Raw genomic sequence first — 20,230 nt, 5'->3', positions numbered from 1 at the left:
AGGAGAGGGAAGAGATGGATGGTTGGGGGGAGAGAGAAGCTGTGGGCTAGTGGTACGTTGGTGGTGCTGTACTGGCTGGGCTTGGCCAGAGTTGGCCTGGTCACGACCGGACTGTGCGAAGTCACGCGAGAGAGAAGGGAGACATGAGAAAGAAGAAGAAAAATGAGAGAAGAGAGAGAGAGAGAGAGAGAGAGAGAGAGAGAGAGAGAGAGAGAGAGAGATAGAGAGACATGGGTAAGTGGAAGGGGAGGGTCCGGTGGGTTGTGGTGGGGTAAGGTCGGGACGAACTAGGTTAGGAGGGTTGGGAGAGGGGTAAAAAAGGAAAAGAAGAAGAAAAATTCATTTTTTTCAATTTAAATTTTAGATGGGGTATGTTTTTGAATGATTTTATAGATGATGAATGCAGTTGAAATACCCCTATAGTTTAGTGTCTAAATTGAAATTTAGCCTTAAATTTTCATCGAAACAACAGAATTTCAAATCAAAGGATTTCAAATACAAGGATTTTAAATGCATAGATTTGAAATCCAAATTCAAATTCAAATTCAAATCCGAGAATCCAAACGGATCCTTAATGTTTCCTCTACAGTTTCTTCAAAAACTAGTGACTCACACTATATACCAACTGTATCTATCAGACTGTGACATCTTTGACTAAACAAAAAGAAAAGGATTTACATATAAACGTTTCTCCAAAGACATCTTTAATAAATGTTTTTTCAAGTATTTACTTCTATCTGTTATACTATAAACTGCAAGAATTTTGTATGACTAAATGAATACACATAATTGCAAGGATGATCAGTTATGAAGTAGGTTTGTCTCCCGGCTGGAACTGCTTGTAGAGAACAACCATTATGTCGGTCAATGTCATCTCTGCTGATCCCTCTGGAGCTCGTGAGATGCAAAGAAATGCCATGAAAACCTGTAATAGAAATCAGTTTTATCTGTTTGCTTGGCTCCTTCACTTGTCAATCTGTGACTGTGATGATAACTTGACAGCTGACTGATCATGAGCATGATCATCAAGACCATACTTGGAAGTCTGATATTCTGATACCATGATTCATAAGATGAAAAAGAATCTCAGGAATTCTTACAAAGAAAAAAGGAAGCAGGTTAATATGGGATCGGGCAACCTGTGGTAAAGAGAGAGCCACAAACTCACAATTAATTCTATAGTGAAATGACATATGCCCTATCTTCGCCCCAATTTGCAAACATATCATTCTACTATCCAAATTGCCCAAACATATCATTCTACAAATTCGCAAAAAAGTTAACAACTCTAACGAATAACCGATCAAAGTAATAATATATTAAATAAAGATGATTGATGAATATACGTATTGTGAAGTTGTGGTTACATTTATATGAGTAAGGTTAAATACAAAAATGGTCCACAAATTTTACTGTGATAAAATAACATGACCATTAGCACATCTTTATGATGAAAATAAGAGTAATGTATGTTAAAATTTGAACTCTTGTGTACCTATGATTTTATCATAACTATAATTTACTGCTTCAATATGCTGACTTTCAGAATAATTTTTCTTAGTTCTAGTCATTTCAATATATAGACTTGAGAGAACCAATCTTAAGTCATGTTGCATGTATTTCAATTTTTATTAACTATTACTCTTATTGTATTGCGCCAATGTTTGAGTTTTAATTGTTTGACCTGGATGTACAAACGTTGTTCTTACAAAATCAAACTTTCGACATCATGATTGGCCAAAAAACTAAAAACTAGCTTTCAACATCTTGCATATAAAAAATGGGCAAAGTTTTCAAAAGTGTAGTTGTACCCTCACTTCTCCAACTGGTTAATTGAGCTTGTATACACTTTGGCAATAAAGGACAAACACGATTAACAAATATTTTATTTATCCTTTGAAACAAATAATTATTTTTTAAATAATTTTGCAAGAAAAATTTGCGAAGACTAATAGGTCTGTAATGATCGATTAGTGACTTAGGATTGGCAATCATTAACCTAGCTTAGAGATTAAATCTTGTCCAAAAAAAAGAGACTTAGATTAAAGCTATGTGATGAAGTATGATGGATCAATTACAAAATACCAACATTAACTATAGTGCATGTCATTTTCAATTTGGTACATGAGTTTCAAAACTAGACAAATACATATACAATGTACTTTTGTTCCACTTGACAATTAAATACCTCTCGTCACTCCTCTTGTTAGATCCGCCGTTTTCTGGTTATGTGTCCACGTTAAATGTCACGTGGGCACTAGTGGGACCCATCTTTTCGATACTTTGAATTCCAGCTCGATCACTCTTTCTTATCCATCAAATAAGTATTTCAGCTCACTCTTATGTCTAAAATACCCATCTGATGGGGGGAAAAGAGTAAATTGGAATCTAAAATGTCGAAAAGATGTGTCCCCCTAGTGCTACATAGCATTTAAAAAAGACATATAAGCATAAAACGACGATCTAACAAGAGATGTGATGGAAGGTATATATATAATTGTCAAATGGAGCAAAAATTATATACCTAATTGCCAAGTTTTAAAACTCATGTACCAAATTGAAAGTGACACTATAGTTAATGTAGGTATTTAATTTGTAATTGACCCAAGCTAGTATGATTGAGTAAACACAAGTCCCATTAGTGGAGAAGTCATACACAACTTCAAGAACATGAGGCTTAATTTGGTCCCAATATATACGCGTGATAGAAGTTGTCAACTAAACCAATGAGACTTAGAGGTTTCAAATATGCACGGGTCTATACAAAACAAAAACATATTTACTAACTCCTGAGAAGGAAAAGTTTCTGCAGTAAAGACATTATCTCTTCCTTACAAGTCATGTAATTAGTTAACGGGAGATTGTTCCTTATTTCAAAGGTCGTTTAATTACTTTCGGGAGATGACATTTAATTGGTCTGCACAAAATGCCTTTGGTTATTCCCATTCCTCGCAAGGAATTGCAATGAAGCTCCATCTACATATATAAGTGTACGTTCCATTCTCTTTACTAGCACAATCACTGTTTGACATGTATTAATATATTACTTACAAAAGGAGGAAGTGGTCAACTATAAAAAGTTGGATATATACATATGGAATGGAACATTCTCTCTTAGGTGAATTTTCTAGAATAATATCAGGATACAAATTTAACCAAGCACAATTAGCAACATGATCCCATCGTGTTTTATCATATGCGGACATACCAAGCAGGACTCTCTCTGACAAATCAATTAAAAACTTCTTGAGCCGCAAGGATAGTTCAGTGATTGACTTGTCAAGATCTGGGGATAAGACAATGTGGTTTGGATATTGAGAGTCATCCATAAGCAGGCAATGAGATATATTCAGCACTTCTAGATATTCCAATTTTTTCATTGTATAAGCCAAAGATCCTTTGCCCACCATTGTGTACCGAATACTTAAGATCTTAAGTCTTGGGGTAAAGGCAACAATGGCCCTTGCAAATTTTGCGGCAAATTAAAGGGCACATTATTTTTATCTTGGAGAAGTTCTTGCAATAAGTACCAATCACGTTCATGATGCCAACAGGATCATCAGTACTTGGAACAGTCAATGACTCCAGTTCTTTCCAGTTCTTTATAGCGTTTTCAAATCCAACCACTGTTATTTGAGTCCAGGCTGGTAGAACAAGCTTTTTGAGATTGGGGCTTCTGCAAGGAAGAGAGCATCAGACCATTTATTCCAATAAAACCTGTTTTATATAGTAAATTTAGGGAAGTGAACACTAACCTTTCAGCTGCATAGAGCAAGTGCTCATTTGTGATGAACACGTGGAAATTGAAAATCAAGCATGATATATTTCCACGACTAAAATTTAAGGCACTCTTTAAGATCCCCATCATTCTGTCACTCGACTCCTCATCATCAGACCAAGCATTCGGTTTTCGAGGAACGTTAAAGAAATGGGAATTTACCGTACTGAAATCAAGCTTCTTCCATAGGATGGGGTTGAAGCAAGCTGCACGTCATGATGTACACACGCTAGAAATGGCAGAAGTCAAATCCATGACATTAAGAAGCATGAATATCTTTAGAAGGATATCACGCTCCATGTCTGCACATTTGCGAACTGTTGAATCTTTATTGCTCTCCATTTAAGAAGAGATTGTTCCTGCAGCCATCAAAGATTAAACCAGGTACTATGGATTTAAAAAAACAATATTGAAAATCAGGTATCAAAGTGATCCATGAAAACATTAGAACGTAGGTATGTGCAAGCTGGACGAGAAATTTGTTAACAAGACAAAATGTTCAGGGAACTAATTAAAACAGAATTTCAACAAGATATGGAAAGCTCTAATCTAAGTAACCAGTTCGGACTACAGTAGAATTTTTCGGGATGTCATCTTTCTAACAGTGTGTATAACTTAGTATGTTCATTGATGAAGAAATGCTTGGAGTAAAAGACTTAATTGCCGCTTCTACGTAAGTGCCACGTAGACTTTTTTGATGGACCAATAGACGGACTTGACATAATAAAGTATTTTGTAAAGTGTGTTGGGGTGGGGGTAGGGGGTGGGGGGTGGAATGAAGTTTCAGAGAATAAAGTGAAAATCAAAGTTACTTTCAAGGGTATTTGCACGAATATGCGTAATAAAAAACACAATCCAATTGATCAGTTTGGTGCTTATGCCTTGCCTCCCCTTTCTTACTATTATTTTTGAAAAAGTTTGATAAAAAGGTATTATTCTTTAAAAGAAAATTTTTTGCTCATTTTGTTATAAAAACTAAAAACTTTACCATTTTAAAAAATATCTAGGTTTGTTAGGCTCATTAAATTTCAAGATAATTAAAGCTCAATAGCAAAGATATGTGTTGGCCAACAAAAAACGCCCAGAGACATTAATGTAATCGCAAGATAATTTTAATGACAATCCAATTAAGGAAAATAACTATTTCTGCCAAATGTTTTGTCTGTGAGTTCGTCTAGAGTGTAATGAATTTAGTTGTATATAATAAATATGACAAGTAAGTGAACAAATAAGTGTAGAATTGGCCAACAAAAAACGTCCAGAGACAATGTAATGGCAGGATAGATTTAGAGAACAATACAATACCCAATTAAGGAAAATAACTATTTAAGCCAAATATTTTGTCTGTGAGTTAGTTCGTCTAGAATGTAATGAATTTAGTGTTATATAATAAATATCACAAGTATGTGAACAACTGAACACTGTGGAAGGGAGCTTCTCCAAACAAATATGTGTAGAATTGGCAAATTAAATGCACTTCTTTCGAGGAAATCCAAATCCCAAATCAATTGTCTTTGGTCTTTTCTTTTTTTGGCCAACACATATATTTGGTGTCAAGCTTTGATTACCTTGATTCTAAAATTTGATGGTATAATTGGTAAAGTGGTAAAGTTTTTATGAAATGAGCAAATTCTTTCATTTAATTAGAGGTGTCATCAACTCAGATTTTAATAGATTTTAAAATTCATAAAATTGATCAAAATTTAAAAAAATAGTTGAAATTCTCATGGAATCAGTAATGTTTGATGGAGAATGAGTTCCATCAAAAGGTCACCTTAGTAGCCTTAGTTCCATCATGGAATCTGTAATGATTTTAAAATAGCTGGTTTTTGAGTTCTCATGTATTTCGAAAATAGCCTTAGTAGAAAAACTTTGTGTTACTAACCAAGGGGTCGCCATTTGTGGCTTTGAAATTGCAGAAAGCTCCTGTCCATTTGTATCTGATTGTCCTTGACTGAACCCTTGCACGAAATCTGTCATGTGTAAAAGGGAAGTCATGTAAATTTGAGACCAACATAAAACATTTTAAAATTTGTTTAACTAATTTTTATTTATTTGTTATCGAAACCATTTTTGTCTTTTATAAACATAAAATTGTCTTCTGATCTTCATTTTTTAACTTTTATGTTAACTTCATTAAAAGAAAAAATTATTTGGACCACTTTTATTTCGATAAAGCACACACAAATGGGAAAAATCAAGAAATGACAACAAGCTAAATAAATATTTGTGTGTAAACAAATGAATTTGGACAAGATTAGAACCATATGAATGATTGAACGAGATGTATTTATATACCTCTGGTAAATCATTGTCCCGGTGATTAATTCAAAATAGTACGCCAAGCTCATCATTCGCACCATCTCCCTCTTCATCTTGGCCTTCAGTGGTATCATAAATGGTGAACATTTTCTTTACGAAAGAAAAAACTAGAAAATTAGGCTAGGATGTATGAACGCTGGTGCGGACACCAACCAATTGCCTTGAGTCAATTTTATAGGTGGAGTGGAATGTTCTCGAATAGCGGTTTTTGGAAAACGGTGGACTTGAATCTGTGGTCTAGAAGAGCGGTTTTGAAAACAATGGGCTAGAATATTCTATGGACACCCAACTCTTAAATGTTTTTTAATAACAATATATCCATGTACAAAAAACTAAAATGTACATACTTTAAATAATAAAATAATTTTTGTTTAATCATATTTTAATAAAATAAAAACTAAAAGGTAAAAAATTTGAGAAAAATAAGAGAGATCTGGTTCTTGTCTCTTCCCTTATCGAGCACTTTAGTACTAACCAGTTAATAAGTAAAATAATACGACACTAACCATCAGTTTTTCCTTTCTTTTTTTTTCTCTCTCTCTATATATAGAGAAGGCGGAAATATAAAGGAAAAAAAAACATATTAGTTTACAAGGAAGAGTTAAGGATAATCTTCCATGTGCAGCATGATCATAGATATTCTCCTAGGAAATCCTTTTGTGAAGGAATGTAAGCATTCATCCCATAATCAATTGGCAATGGGAGAAGTAACTCAAACCCTTATAAGCCATTATGTAAGGTCTCACATTAATTTTCGATATGAGATATTTCTCTCAACAAGACCCTCGCACGTGTGGCGTCACTCAAGCTTAACACGTGGATAATTCATATTAAGTGACGTGGCAGCACGTGTAGTTGTTGGGCCTAACACATGGCCTGGATAGCTTGTTCCGATACCATAAAGGAATCTATGCATCTATCCCAAAACCAATTGAAAATGTGAGGAAGTAGCTCAAATCCTTATAAACCACTATGCAAGGCCTCATATTTTCGATGTGGGATCTTTCTCTCAACATTTTGAAAACAAAGAATGTTTTTCGATAGTTTGAGTTTATGACCTAATAGGGTTACTAGAACAAACATATAAACAGACGCTAAAAACCATTGTACAAAAACACTTAAGATGACTTTAAAGGGCACATTAAGCTTGTAACCATTAAGAAATAAATAGCAAGGCAAGCCTATTGAAAGTTTTTCTCTTTGTGCAAAGTAATAGTAACAAGAGAAATTTGGAAAATTAACATAAATTAAAGTCAATTAAAGATCTTTAACTTTTTTAAAAAATATTTAGAAATTTGAGCTTCTAGTAGTGCTCGAGCTCCCCTTGAGAAGTGCTCGAACACCTTTGAGCTCCCTTTTCCCTTTTCCTTGTCCCCTTCCTATATATGCATTCATATATCACTACAAGAAAAAGATATTTGGGCGACGAAACTTTGGGAGACGAACTCAAATTTGTCACCCAAAGAGGTTTTGGGTGACGAATTCTAACATTTGTCACCTAAACCAATAAAGGTTTGGGCGACGAATATGGTGTTCATCGCCTAAAGCACTTTTGGGTGACGAATATGGTGTTCGTCGCCTAAAATTACGCGCCAAAATGCTCTTGGACCATACTTTGGGCGACGAATGTTCAGATTCCTCGCCCAAAGTCACTTTAGGCGACAAACAACATATTCGTCGCCCAAAATGACTTTGGGGGAGGAAATTATTCCTCGCCTAAAGTGAATATGGGCGACGAATATATAGATTCCTCGCCTAAAGTGACTTTGGGTAAGGATTATATGGATTCCTCGCCTAAAGTTACTTTGGGAGACGAATCTATATATTCCTCGAAAATGAGTTTTCTAATGATAATTCAATGGCTAGCTGAATTTTGATTTAGCTGATTTTTGCAAAGATGATCTTTGAGTATGAACATAGAAAATGAACGGCTCCGATTGTTGAAATCACGTTGTAGTCTTCACAATTATTGAAACGACAAGGTTTCAACGAAAGAGTTAATAAAATTATATTTTTCAAGTGTTGAAACCGTTCATTTATATGTAGATGGGCATATCTTGATTGTGTTTCCAACGATCCGAACTGTTCATTTTTTAGTTCTCTACTCAAAGATCATCCCTGCAAAAATTTAGCTTAATCGGAGATGTAGAAGTTAGGTAACGGTGAAATTATTTTATATTTGTATATATTTAAAATTATAAATATAATTTAGTAATTAAGTTAAAATTTAGAATCCTATTGTATATTGTTAAGTATACAATCTTATTGTAATAATTTATTATATATATATATTTAAATACTAAATATAAATTATAAATTTGCAAAAAATGGTATTAATTAGGGCCATACTTTGGGCGACGAAATTATTCCTCGCCTAAAGTGATTTTGGGCGACGAATCTATATATTCCTCGCCCAAAGTGCCAAAGTCACTTTGGGCGACGAATCCATATATTCCTCGCCCAAACTCACTTTGGGAGATGAATCTAGATTCCTCGCCCAAAGTTCAATTCATTTTTATGTGCATTTATAGTTAGGTATAAGAATACGATGCGATTGTATTTTCAACGATCTGAACCGTTCATTTTTTAGTTCCCTACTCAATGATCATCCTTATAAAAATTTAGCTCAATTGAAGATGTAGAAGTTAGGTAACGGTGCTCAAATTAATGAACGATTGTGGGTTTAATAATGATAATTCAACAACTAGCAGAATTCTGATTTGGCTGATTTTTTTGCAGCGATGATCTTTGAGTATGAACATAGAAAATGAATGGCTCTGATCGTTGAAATCACATTGTGGTCTTCACAATTATTGAAACGACAAAGTTTCAACGAAAGAATTAATAGAATTAATAGAATTATACTCATCAAGTGTTGAAACCGTTTATTTATATGTAGATGGGCATATCTTGATCGTGTTTACAACGATCAGAACCGTTCATTTTTTAGTTCCCTACTCAAAGATCATCCCTGCAAAAATTTAGCTCAATTGAAGATGTAGAAATTAGGTAACGATGGTCAAATTAAAGAACGATCGTGGGTTTTATAATGATAGTTCAACGACTAGCTAAATTCTGATTTGGCTGATTTTTTGCAGGGATGATCTTTGAGTATGAACATAGAAAATGAACGGCTCTGATCGTTCTTCACAATTATTGAAATGACAAGGTTTCAATGAAAGAATTGATAAAACTATACTCTTCAAGTGTTGAAACCGTTCATTTATATGTAGATGGGCATATCTTGATCGTGTTTCCAACGATCTGAACCGTTCATTTTTTAGTTCCCTACTAAAAGATCTTCCCTGCAAAAATTTAGCTTAATCGGAGATGTAGAAGTTAGGTAACGGTGAAATTATTTTATATTTGTATATATTTAAAATTATAAATATAATTTAGTAATTAAGTAAAAATTTAGAATCCTATTGTATATTGTTAAGTATACAATCTTATTGTAATAAATTATTATATATATATTTAAATACTAAATATAAATTATAAATTTCCAAAAAATGGTATTAATTAGGGCCATACTTTAGGCGACGAATTTATATATTACTCGCCTAAAGTCACTTTGGGCGATCTCGCCCAAAGTCCAGTTCATTTTTTCTGTACGAATTTTACTCAAAAAATTGGTGAGGTTAACTCGCAAAAAATTTCACACACTGAGGCGATGAAGCTGATTTTGTTGCCCAAAGAGAGTTTAGGCGACGAAATAGAACATTCCCACCCCCTCCTCTTTCTCTCTCCCCGAAACCCATCCCCACCCCTCCTCTCTCTCTCTCCCCGAAACCTATCCCCACCCCCATCGAAACCCTCCCCGGCCTCCTCTTTCTCTCCCCCCTCTCCCTTCCGCCTACCTCGATTCCCCACCAGAAACCTATCCCCATCAGCAACCCTCACCCCGACCAGCAACCCCACCGGAACCCACTTGAAACAAACCCACCCGATTGTGGGTTTTCTAATTTTTTTTTTTAATTGTGGTTTTTTCTGTTTTTATTTTTTTTATTTATGGTTTTCTTTCTCTCTCAATTCTCACTTTGTATGTGGTATTTTTGCTAACTTTATGATGTTCTCTTACATCTTTTGTTAATTTATTTTGATTATTTAACTTTGTATGTGGTTTATTTTGCTATCTTTTGATCTAAATCTAAATTGTGCTTCTCTTATTGCAGCAAGTCCAATTGATTCTGTTACTGAGTTTGAAGCCCAGTTTCAGATCCTCGAGTTGCTAGACAATGTATAATCCTTGACCAGTATCTTATTTCCTTTATTTTTTTAAAGATATTGGTTGGTGAACTTGTATATGTAAATGTCTAAAGTACTGCGTACTTTGCTTATGTTTAGGCAATCTTTACAGTTGGCTATAAAGTTGTCCTGCATATTCACGTTGCTGTTGAAGAATGTGAGATTGCTGAGCTGCTAGAGGAAATTGATCCGAAGATAAAGAGAGCTAAGAAGAAGAAACCTCTTTATGTGAAGAATGGTGCTGTTATTAAATGCCTGATTCAGGTTTGTTTCATGATTGTTGCAAATATATCTTAAAGATAAGATTACATCCTTTTAAATATTGTGACACCTGCAATAATTTTTTATAGTCATATCTTCTTTGTTTGTTAATACGAATCATTTACTTGCTAATGATCACTGGATCTATTCTGTAGGCCAACTGTGAAAACTTTTCCCATAAAATTTCATCTTGTATTATTCACCGTAAAGTATGATCATGCATTCTTTTAATGCTCAGAGATTAATTTTTTTTAGCTTCATTTGGTGTAACAAGATGATAGGTCGAGTCTAGAAAGTTTGAACTTTTCCCCAATATGATCATTGTTTAGTCATTGGTTATAGTTTCTGTGTTTTATAGTGGTGAATGAATCAAATGCATAAAAATTTATTGGTTGTGATGCGTGGTCAATATCTTGGAACGACCATTCTTGATTTTGATAATCTTTTGTTTGATGGTTTAGACTGTAAGATCAATCTCAGTATTGGGGTTGAAACTACTTTTATAGTTACACACACACACACACACACACACACACACACACACACACACACACATACACACACATATATATATATGTATCAGGATATTTAATGAATTAAACCTACTTGTTCTACAAAGACATATATGCAGTTGGAAACTACAAGATCAAAGAAGCAAAGAAAGTTGATGAATAATGGAGAGGCAAAGAGGTCCAAAGATAACATCGTGATTATATAACAATGACATCCCTCTGCATATGGAGAAGATGATTATGACATGTGTACTACACGAACTTTAAGCAAACGAAGATGTCAATATTGGACCGACCTCGCTCATTGGTCAAAGCGGTTGTATAAATTTATTTATACATTTTGTTTCTTTGTGTAGTACATTCATTTATAAATTTATTAATACATTTTTGTTATATAGTTTTTGGGATAAAAAAATTTTTTTAAATGTTTTTTAAAGTAAAAAAAAAAAAAAAAAAAAAAAAACCTTAGGCGACGAATTGATTTCGTTTCCCAAGGTCCCTTTGGGGGAGCAACTACAATTTTCGTCGCCCAAAGTATTTTCAAAAATAAAAGATAAAAAGTCTTATTTCGTCGCCCAAAGTTACATTGGGCGACGAACTAAAATATCGTCGGCTAAAGTCGTTTTGGGAGACGAACCAAATTCATCTCCCCAAGTAGCTTTGGGCGACAAAAATTATACGTTCGTCGCCCAAAGTCACTTCAGGAGACGAACCAAATTCGTCTCCCCAGGTAGCTTTGGGTGACACAAATGATACGTTTGTCACCCAAAGTCTTGGGCGTCATGGTTTGGGCGACCAAAGTCTCGACAAACTGATTTCGTCGCCTAAAATCTTAGGCGACGAAATTGGACTTTGGGCGACAAAATCAGTTCGTCGCCCAAAGTGTTTTTTCTTGTAGTGTGTGTATCTAGTTTGTTGCTGGACCAGGTATCCTCTCTTGGCACACGTACTTTTGTTTCTTTTCCTAAAGTACAGTGTAGTTTGGTTAGGTTTTGGTGCAACTCTCTTCAACAAGAGTATGATAAATATATAAAAAATTGTTTCTGTTTGGTTGCATAAATAATATTAATATCCACAATATGATTGATAATTGAAACTATGCCCATCATGTCTAAATTAATTAACGAAAATGAGTGCAACCGGCCTATTGGCGTCACGACCAGCTACTACTTAAAAATCCTTGTCCGTAGAAAATTCAGGCAATATAATCAGTGGATCGAAATCATAAGAGAAAAGTGTGTACCGGCCATATGATAGGATGTCTGTGCATGTGTGTATATCTATATATACGTACTTTGGTATGATATCCATGGATAGAAAAATCTTTGTGAAGGATCAGTGGCATATGTAACATAACTCTTGAGTAGTGAAACAAAAGTTGATAACATAAACAAGGACTCTGCGTGAAGTTATTACGATGGTGCGAGTTATATCGGAGAGTGTTCTACGGCTGTCTACAGTGACGGGGTCCTTGCCGGAGTCCTTTCCTCCTGCTTCCCGACCTCCGGGGAGCAGCGCTTTCATGATGGATTCCTCTGTTGGTTCTAAGAGGATTCGATCAGAAGGCATGGTTGTTGATGTCGTCACTGATCTGAAGTCAGATCCGCCGCCGATATCTGCTAGTTTTAAGGAGATGTTGCTGAATTCTCCTCCGATTCCAGGTTCGAAGGGTATGGATCAGGATCGGCTTGTGTTGGGTGACAGTGATTTTGTTGTCCAATCTGGTTTGATTCCTGCTATTCGTTTCTCCAATTCTGTTAAAGAAAGGCTTTGCTTAGCTTGGAGATGCTCTGCTATTATTTGTTTCATGGGTCGTTCTAATTCCTATAGTTTCATTTTGGAGAAATTGAAACAAAAGTGGGGTTTGAAGGGACCTATGTCCTTGATTGATATTGAGAACAACTATTATATTGCTAAGTTTTTGCTTGAGAAGGATTTGCAGAAGGTTCTCACTGGAGGTCCTTGGTTTGTTGCTGGCCAATATGTGGCGGTTCAGAAGTGGAAGCCTGGATTTAATCCTTCTGTGGATAAGGTTAGCCATATGGCTGTTTGGGCGAGGATTTCTGGGTTGAGTGTTGACTATTTTAACCTTGAGGTTCTTTCTAAGATTGGAAGTTTGGTTGGTAGTACAATTAAAGTTGATAGTCATACTCTTGGTCAATCTAGGGGAAAATTTGCTTGGATATGTGTTGAGATTGATCTTAATAAGCCTCTTGTTCCTTTCATTGAGATTGAGGGTCGTGTTTTTAATGTTGCTTATGAGGGGATCAATTTAGTGTGTTTTGAATGTGGTTGCTATGGTCATGGCAGGGACAAATGTCCTATCATTTTGGAGGCCAAGGCTCAGGCTACTAAATCTCATGGTGTTGATCCTCAGAATGAGCCTTAGACTGAGGGTTTAAATAATATGTCTGATCCTGCTAAGGGTGAGCATGTCATCTCTAAGATCGTGGTTGATGATGGTGTTTCTGGTGCCCCTGTACTACCTGAGAAACTTCATGGGGATTGGATGTTTGTCAAGCCCAAATGGAGAAAAAAGCCTAGTGTTGGAACTTCTGCTGATAAGTCTTGCACACCTAATGATAAGTCTGATGGTGCTAAGGCTTCTGGTTCTCGTTTCAATGCGTTACAGCATGCTTCTAAGGCTGGTTTGGTTGATTCCTCTAGTGATGCCTCAGGGCCTGTTCTTGTTGGGCCTTTTGGTTATGGTAAAGTGGTTGGTGCTGAGAAAATGCAAAGTGGTTCTAGTGGGCAGTCCAAGGCTCCAGTGCCTGATGTTGAGAATAAACTCCCTGCTTCTGTTGGCAAGTTGAAGTCTAAGAACCATAGAAAGGTTTTCAAGGATATTTCTAATAAGCAGTCCTCTTCTCATTTACCTAATGCTGCAGTTAAGGCTAAAGCTAGATATGGTGCTAAAGCCAGAGGTGGCAAGGAAGTTGGGGTTTCTTCCTCAATTGGTAAGCAAGTTCGAAGTGCTGATGTTCAACAAGATGAGAGAGGTCATTTTTTCTTCAATGTTGAGGTGCCCCCCAGTTTTAGCATTCTTAAGGGTATGAATGATGTTATCCATGGTCATGATCCTCCTAATATTGATGCTATTGGAGTGGCTGTTGATGAAGGGCTTGACTCTTTGGTTTCTCATGTGCCTGACAATTTGCATCCTGTTTCTATGTGTTCTAATGAGAATTTTCAAATGAAGCCTGGTGGTTTTGATGATGATGAAGATGGGAATGTTGCTCGAGCTCTTGAGGTTGTTATGTCTTTGAGCTTCAGTAATTACTATATTGCGGATGCCTCTGGGTTTTCTAGAGGTGTTTGGTTGTTGTGGGACTCTTTTTCAGTCAATTTGCAGGTGCTAGTTTGTTCTAGTCAAACTGTCACTGCTTTAGTGACTATGGGTCAAAATGTGTGGTTCGTTTCTGCAGTATATGCTAACCCCCGTCATACTCCCAGAGATATGCTTTGGCGCTACTTGGATGGTTTGTTGTCTTCTACCTCTATCCCTTGGTTGGGGCTGTGAGACTTTAATGATATTGTTGAAAGTGTGGAGCAGTTGGGTGGTAATCCTATTCCTGTTGATGGCCCTTTTGCTCAGTGGATTAACAGAAATTCTCTTGTAGATTTAGGGTTCATTGGTGCTGATTTCACTTGGAATAATAAGAGGGATGGGGATGGTCTTATTTGGAGAAGGTTGGACAGGGCGTTAAGTTGTATTAGTTGGAGACAACTTTTTTTTGATGCTTATGTTAGACACCTTCCCAAAGTTAATTCTGATCATTGCCCTATTTTGGTGTGTTTATCCTCCTCTCATGTGCCTAGAAAGGATTTTCTTCCTTTCAAGTTTCAAGCTATGTGGATGCAACATTCTAGTTTTAAGGGCTTTATTGCTGATACTTGGAATTCTCTCTCTGGTCATGCTGTTCAAAAAGTTCAGAATTTGGTTCATGCTATGAAGGATTGGAATCACAATGTTTTTGGTTGTTTGTTTCAAAGAAAGAGAAGGCTTCTTGCTAGGTTGAATGACATTCAAAAGGCTTTATGTCAGAGATATAATCCTTATTTGGTTAAGCTTGAAAGTGATTTATGCAGTGAGTTCAATTTACTTCTTGAACAGGAAGAGTTGTTTTGGTTGCAAAAATCAAGGAATCTTTGGCTCCAAGCTGGTGATAGGAACACCAAATTTTTTCATCTCTCTACAATCATTAGGAGAAGAAGAAATAAGCTTGAAGGTCTTTACAATGATGATGGTGTTTGGGTTGATGATAAGGCAGGGTTGCATGATATTATTGTGGATTATTTTCAAAATCTTTTTTCGGATAATTTGAGATCTATTTCTTATAGTTATTTGCCTCAGCTTTTTCCCTCTTTGAGTACTGAAGAGCTTGAGCTTATTAATAGAGAGGTTTGTGAGGCTGATATTAAAGCTAGTCTATTTTCTATTGGGAGTTTGAAGGCTCCAGGCCCCGATGGTCTTCCTGCTTCTTTTTTTCAGCAGCATTGGGATGTGTGTAAGCATGATGTTGTGGACTTGGTTCTCAGATGTTTTGCTACTGCCACTTTGCCTTAAGGTTTAAATAGGACTCTCATTGCTCTTGTTCCTAAGGTTGCTAATCCTTCTTCAGTCGCTCAATTGAGACCTATTGGTCTCTGCATTACTTTGTATAAAATAATTTCTAAGATTGTGGTTTCTAAGTTGAGGCCTGTTATGTCTAAATTGGTTCATCCTAACCAAGTTAGCTTTGTGCCTGGTAGACATATTAGTGATAATATTTTGGTGGCTCAGGAGATTTTTCATAAGTTCAAGCTGACTAGAGGGTCTAAAGGATATATGGCTTGGAAGATTGATCTTTTCAAAGCCTATGATAGGCTCAAGTGGGGTTTCATTAGAAATGTTCTCTGGGAAGTTGGTCTAAGAGGTTATCTTTTGGAGCTTATCATGCAGTGCATCTGTACAGTTAGCTTTCAGGCTGTTATTAATGGTGAGCTTTCTTCTTGCTTCAGTCCTGCTTGTGGTATAAGACAAGGCGACCCTCTTTCTCCTTATATTTTTGTTTTGTGTATGGAGAAGTTGTCTCATTTAATCATTCAACAGGTTCATAGTTCTCAGTGGAAACCTGTGAATGTGTGTCAAGGTGGCCCTCTTGTGTCTCATTTCTTTTTTGTTGATGACTTGATTTTATTTGGTGAAGCTTCTGTGTCTCAAGCTCAGATTATGAAGCTTTGCTTGGATGCTTTTTGTACTGTTTCCGGTCAGCAAGTGAGTTATGAGAAGTCAAGTATTTTTGTTTCTTCTAATACTTGCCCCATCATTGCTGCTGAAGTTACTTCTGTTTGTGGTTCTCCCTTAACTAACTGCCTTGGGAAATATTTGGGGGTTCCTCTTATTCACACCAAAGTTGTCAAAGATACGTATAGTGAGATTGTTGACAAGGTTAAGAAGAGGTTATCTTCTTGGAAATGCAGGACTTTATCTATGGCAGGGAGGCTCACTCTTCTTCTCTCTGTCACATCTGCTATTCATGTTTATTCTATGCAAACAGTTTTGCTTCCTACTTCTATTTGTGATCAACTTGATAGGCTCAACAGGAACTTTCTTTGGGGTCACTCTAGTGAGAGGTCTCATGTCCACTAGTTAACTGGGATGTTGTGTGCAGTCCTAAGTTTTTTGGGGGTCTTGGTCTGAAGAAATCTACTTTGATGAACCAAGCCTTACTTGCTAAAACTGGTTGGAGACTCTTGCAGCATGAGATGGGTTTGTGGTCTCAAATTTTGCGAAGTAAGTACCTTAAGCAATATGATCTTTTGACTGCTAAGGATATTGCTTTTGCTAATTGTTCAAGCTCTTGGAGAGCCATTCTTTGTGTTTTGAAGCTGCTTCCGAATGGCCTCAGGTGGAGGGTTGGTAATGGTAATTCGATTCTTTTTTGGATTGATAGGCGGCTTGATATTGGCCCGTTACAGCTTTTTGCTACTATTGAGCTTTCTGAGGAGATGTTGCAGCTTACTGTTAGTGATTTTCTTGATGAGCAAGGTTGGGATGTGGATTGCTTAAGGGAATGTTTACCTTTTGAGATTATCCAAAAAGTTACTACTGTGCAGGCTGGTGCTATTGGTAGTGGTGTGGACAGGTACATTTGGCATCCCACTAATAATGGTGTTTTCTCTGTTAAGATAGCTTATTTGACTTTGTTTGACAACAATTTTGTTGATTGGTATTGGTCTTTCTTGTGGAAGATGTTCTTACCTCCTAAATTCAAGACTTTCCTTTGGTCTTTTTGTCATGGTAAACTTATAACTAATGTCCAGAGGGTTAAGCGGAGGTTTTCCTTTTCTTCTGACTGCCCTAGATGTCATGGTGTTTCTGAGACGTTAGAGCATTTGTTTAGATATTGCAGCCCAGTTTTGTCCTTATGGAATGCTTTGGAGGATCTTCTTGGCGTTTCTATGGGCAACTCTAATGATTTTGAGGTTTGGCTGCGGCTTAATTTGCAGTCTAAAATTCCTACTAGAGTTGGTCAGCCTTGGAATCTCTTGTTTATTTCTGCTCTTTGGTTTTTGTGGAAATGGAGATGTTGTTTTATTTTTGACTCTCATTTTGTGATTCCTCAAAGACCTCAGTATATAGTTTTCAATATGTTTGGGATTGGTCTTGTGCTAATAAGTCAGTGAATGCTAAGCCTGTTAGACATACTGTTTTTCTTTGTTGGCTTCCTTCTCCTAGGGGTTTTTTGAAGCTTAACACTGATGGGTGTAGACATTCTTCTTCTGGAATTATTGGTGCTGGAGGGCTGCTCAGAGATAATAATGGTGACTGGTTGAGAGGCTTTTATGTCAATCTTGGTATTGGTTCTGTGTTAGAAGCTGAGTTGTGGGATTTATTTTGGGGGCTCTCTCTTGCTAAGGAGTTTGGTTGCTCTAATTTGCTTGTGGAAAGTGATTTTGCTGTGGCTGTTTTGTTGATTTCTAAGGATGTTGATAGTTCTCATCCTCTTTTTAGCCTTATTAATAGTTGCAAAGTTCTTATTTCTGGTTTTGCTAGTTGTTCAATCTCCCATGTTTATAGGGAGCAAAATGCTGCGGCAGATTGCCTTGCTTCGTTGTGCTTTGGAAGGGAGCTGGGGATTCATTGGTTTGTTGTGCCTCCTACTGAGGTCTTATCAATTTTGTTGGCTGATGCTTCAGGTTCCTCTTGTGCTAGAGCTGTGCTAGGCTAGTTTTTTTTCTCTGGGCTTTAGCCCTCCTTTGTACCGAAAAAAAAAAATGGCATATGTAACATTAATCTTCTATGTGCTTCCTAAATGAACAAGAGGAACTGTATATATATATATATATATATTTATATATATTGCATTGGCATATGTAATATATAAAAATTTCTACTTTCCTATTTACTTTTCCTCACATGGAAGTTACATCAAAGAATCCTTTCAAATGCATTGTTTGACCTCATAGGGAAAGAACAGATTATAATATGCAACTGGAAGTACGTACGTTACACATAAATATGCAACGGATTATGAATATTTTATTATATCTTCTACTTTATGCTACACAAGAGCCAAAATTCTGCCCCACCATTCATGCCAAAATTAATTAGATGTTAACTGGCATGCGTACTTCTGATGCAAACCACTGCAGCAACTTTCAAAGTACAAATATTCTTGTTGGTGATGTAACTCAAATTAACTGGTCATCGATCTCTTGTACTTCAAACCTTTCCTATATGATTGCAAGGACCTTGCTTTGTAGGTTCTGACTGTATTTGAACTCTTTTTACCTATAATTGTTTATGATAGAATAATTTTATTCATGTAATAAAAAGAAGATCATATAATTTAGATTAGTACATTATCTATGTCTTTTTTTCTTTTTTTGGCCTAGCCTCTGCATTATCTATATCTTCAACTAAGATATTCACCACATAGTGCAGCCCCTGCTGAGAAAATATACATAATTTCCGGAAATCACCATCTTTGAACTTCAACCTTAGAGATTAAAGCAATGTGATGACTATGATTCAGTAAAGCCAAGTCCTATTAGTGAAGAAGTCATACACAACTTCAAGAACATGAGGCTTAATTTGGTCCCAATAGGCGTGATAAGATAGCGATAGAAGATTTCATGTAAACCATCGAGTAAACATGAGGCTAAAAAGGTGTAAAGACATTAGGAAAGGGTCGGTTTCCTATTCTTTTCCAATACTGTTTTTTTTTTTAAATAGTTTTTGAATCACCAAACAAACAGGCTATAATTTTTTATCTGAGTCTTGACTTTTCGATTTTGATTTTGCTTTCTTCATAAGTGGGCCGAAAATATCTCTTCCCTAACCATTTTGAGCCAAAAATTATTGTTCTATCTCCAAAACAGAGCCAATTGGCACAGGGCGTTTTAGCCCAGAATATCTTTTCCCTTTTTTTTTTTTGGTAAAATATGTTCCTTATTGTACAAGTCATGTAATTAGTAAAAGAGAGAATGTTCCTTGTTAATTTCAAAGGTAGGAGAACACATTAAATTGGTCTGCACAATAGTTAGCTCCTGACGAACAACAGACATTAGCAAAAAGAATATCCCCAAAATGCTTTCTCGAAAGAGTTGCATGCGAAAGCAATGAGAAGTGAAACTATGTATAGCATTTCCATCTGCATAAGTGTTCCATACTAGGGAAACTACATTTTTAAAAGGACATGCAGTGTCTGGCTTCTTAAAAGTAATCGAACCATTCCTATTTACTAGTCAATCAGAATTTGACATGTATTAAGCTATAAGGAGGAATTAGTCATTAGAAAAAAGAGAAGGACTAAATATTAGATACGTACTGAACTACGAAAATGAATGTCTACTAATGCCCTTTTTTTGAAAAACTTGTCCAAAATTCCAATATAAATTGACGGATGGGTGTCAATCATCTGATTCATGATGGGATGAATTTTTTCCAATAACATCAAGATATACTTAACTAAGAACATCTAGGGCATGTTTGGATTAAGGTTTTGCATGGGGTGGATTTGAATTTGGAACCCAAGTCCAAATACACGTGTTTGGGTTTAATTTGGGTCCGTTTGGATGAAGGAATTTCGTTGGGAGAACTTGGATTTTAGGCTCCTCAAAT

At 36.1% G+C, this 20,230-nt stretch overlaps 3 protein-coding genes across 3 annotated transcripts; 2 read left to right on the top strand and 1 right to left on the bottom strand.

The window, feature by feature from the left end:
• Positions 1-964: 964 nt before the first annotated feature.
• LOC147291400 (F-box/LRR-repeat protein At3g48880-like) lies at positions 965-4,120 on the bottom strand. Its single transcript, XM_086235939.1, has 5 exons — positions 4,072-4,120; positions 3,756-3,984; positions 3,531-3,676; positions 3,209-3,397; positions 965-1,053 (listed from the first exon to the last, which is right to left on the bottom strand). Exons 1-5 carry the CDS (start codon positions 4,118-4,120, stop codon positions 965-967), a joined length of 702 nt encoding a protein of 233 aa, XP_086092065.1.
• Positions 4,121-12,538: 8,418 nt separating this feature from the next.
• LOC147291399 (uncharacterized) lies at positions 12,539-13,510 on the top strand. The gene has a single exon (XM_086235937.1). It carries the CDS (start codon positions 12,539-12,541, stop codon positions 13,508-13,510), a length of 972 nt encoding a protein of 323 aa, XP_086092063.1.
• Positions 13,511-13,528: 18 nt separating this feature from the next.
• Positions 13,529-18,335, top strand: LOC147291398 (uncharacterized). Its single transcript, XM_086235936.1, has 5 exons — positions 13,529-14,600; positions 14,643-15,590; positions 15,690-16,563; positions 16,776-17,631; positions 17,733-18,335. Exons 1-5 carry the CDS (start codon positions 13,529-13,531, stop codon positions 18,333-18,335), a joined length of 4,353 nt encoding a protein of 1,450 aa, XP_086092062.1.
• The last annotated feature ends 1,895 nt before the right edge of the window (positions 18,336-20,230 follow it).

This window comes from Dryas octopetala, chromosome 3 (genome assembly GCF_963921425.1).
Source record: "Dryas octopetala chromosome 3, drDryOcto1.1, whole genome shotgun sequence".
Lineage (NCBI taxonomy): Eukaryota > Viridiplantae > Streptophyta > Magnoliopsida > Rosales > Rosaceae > Dryas > Dryas octopetala.
This window is presented reverse-complemented; position numbering and strand designations above follow the sequence as displayed.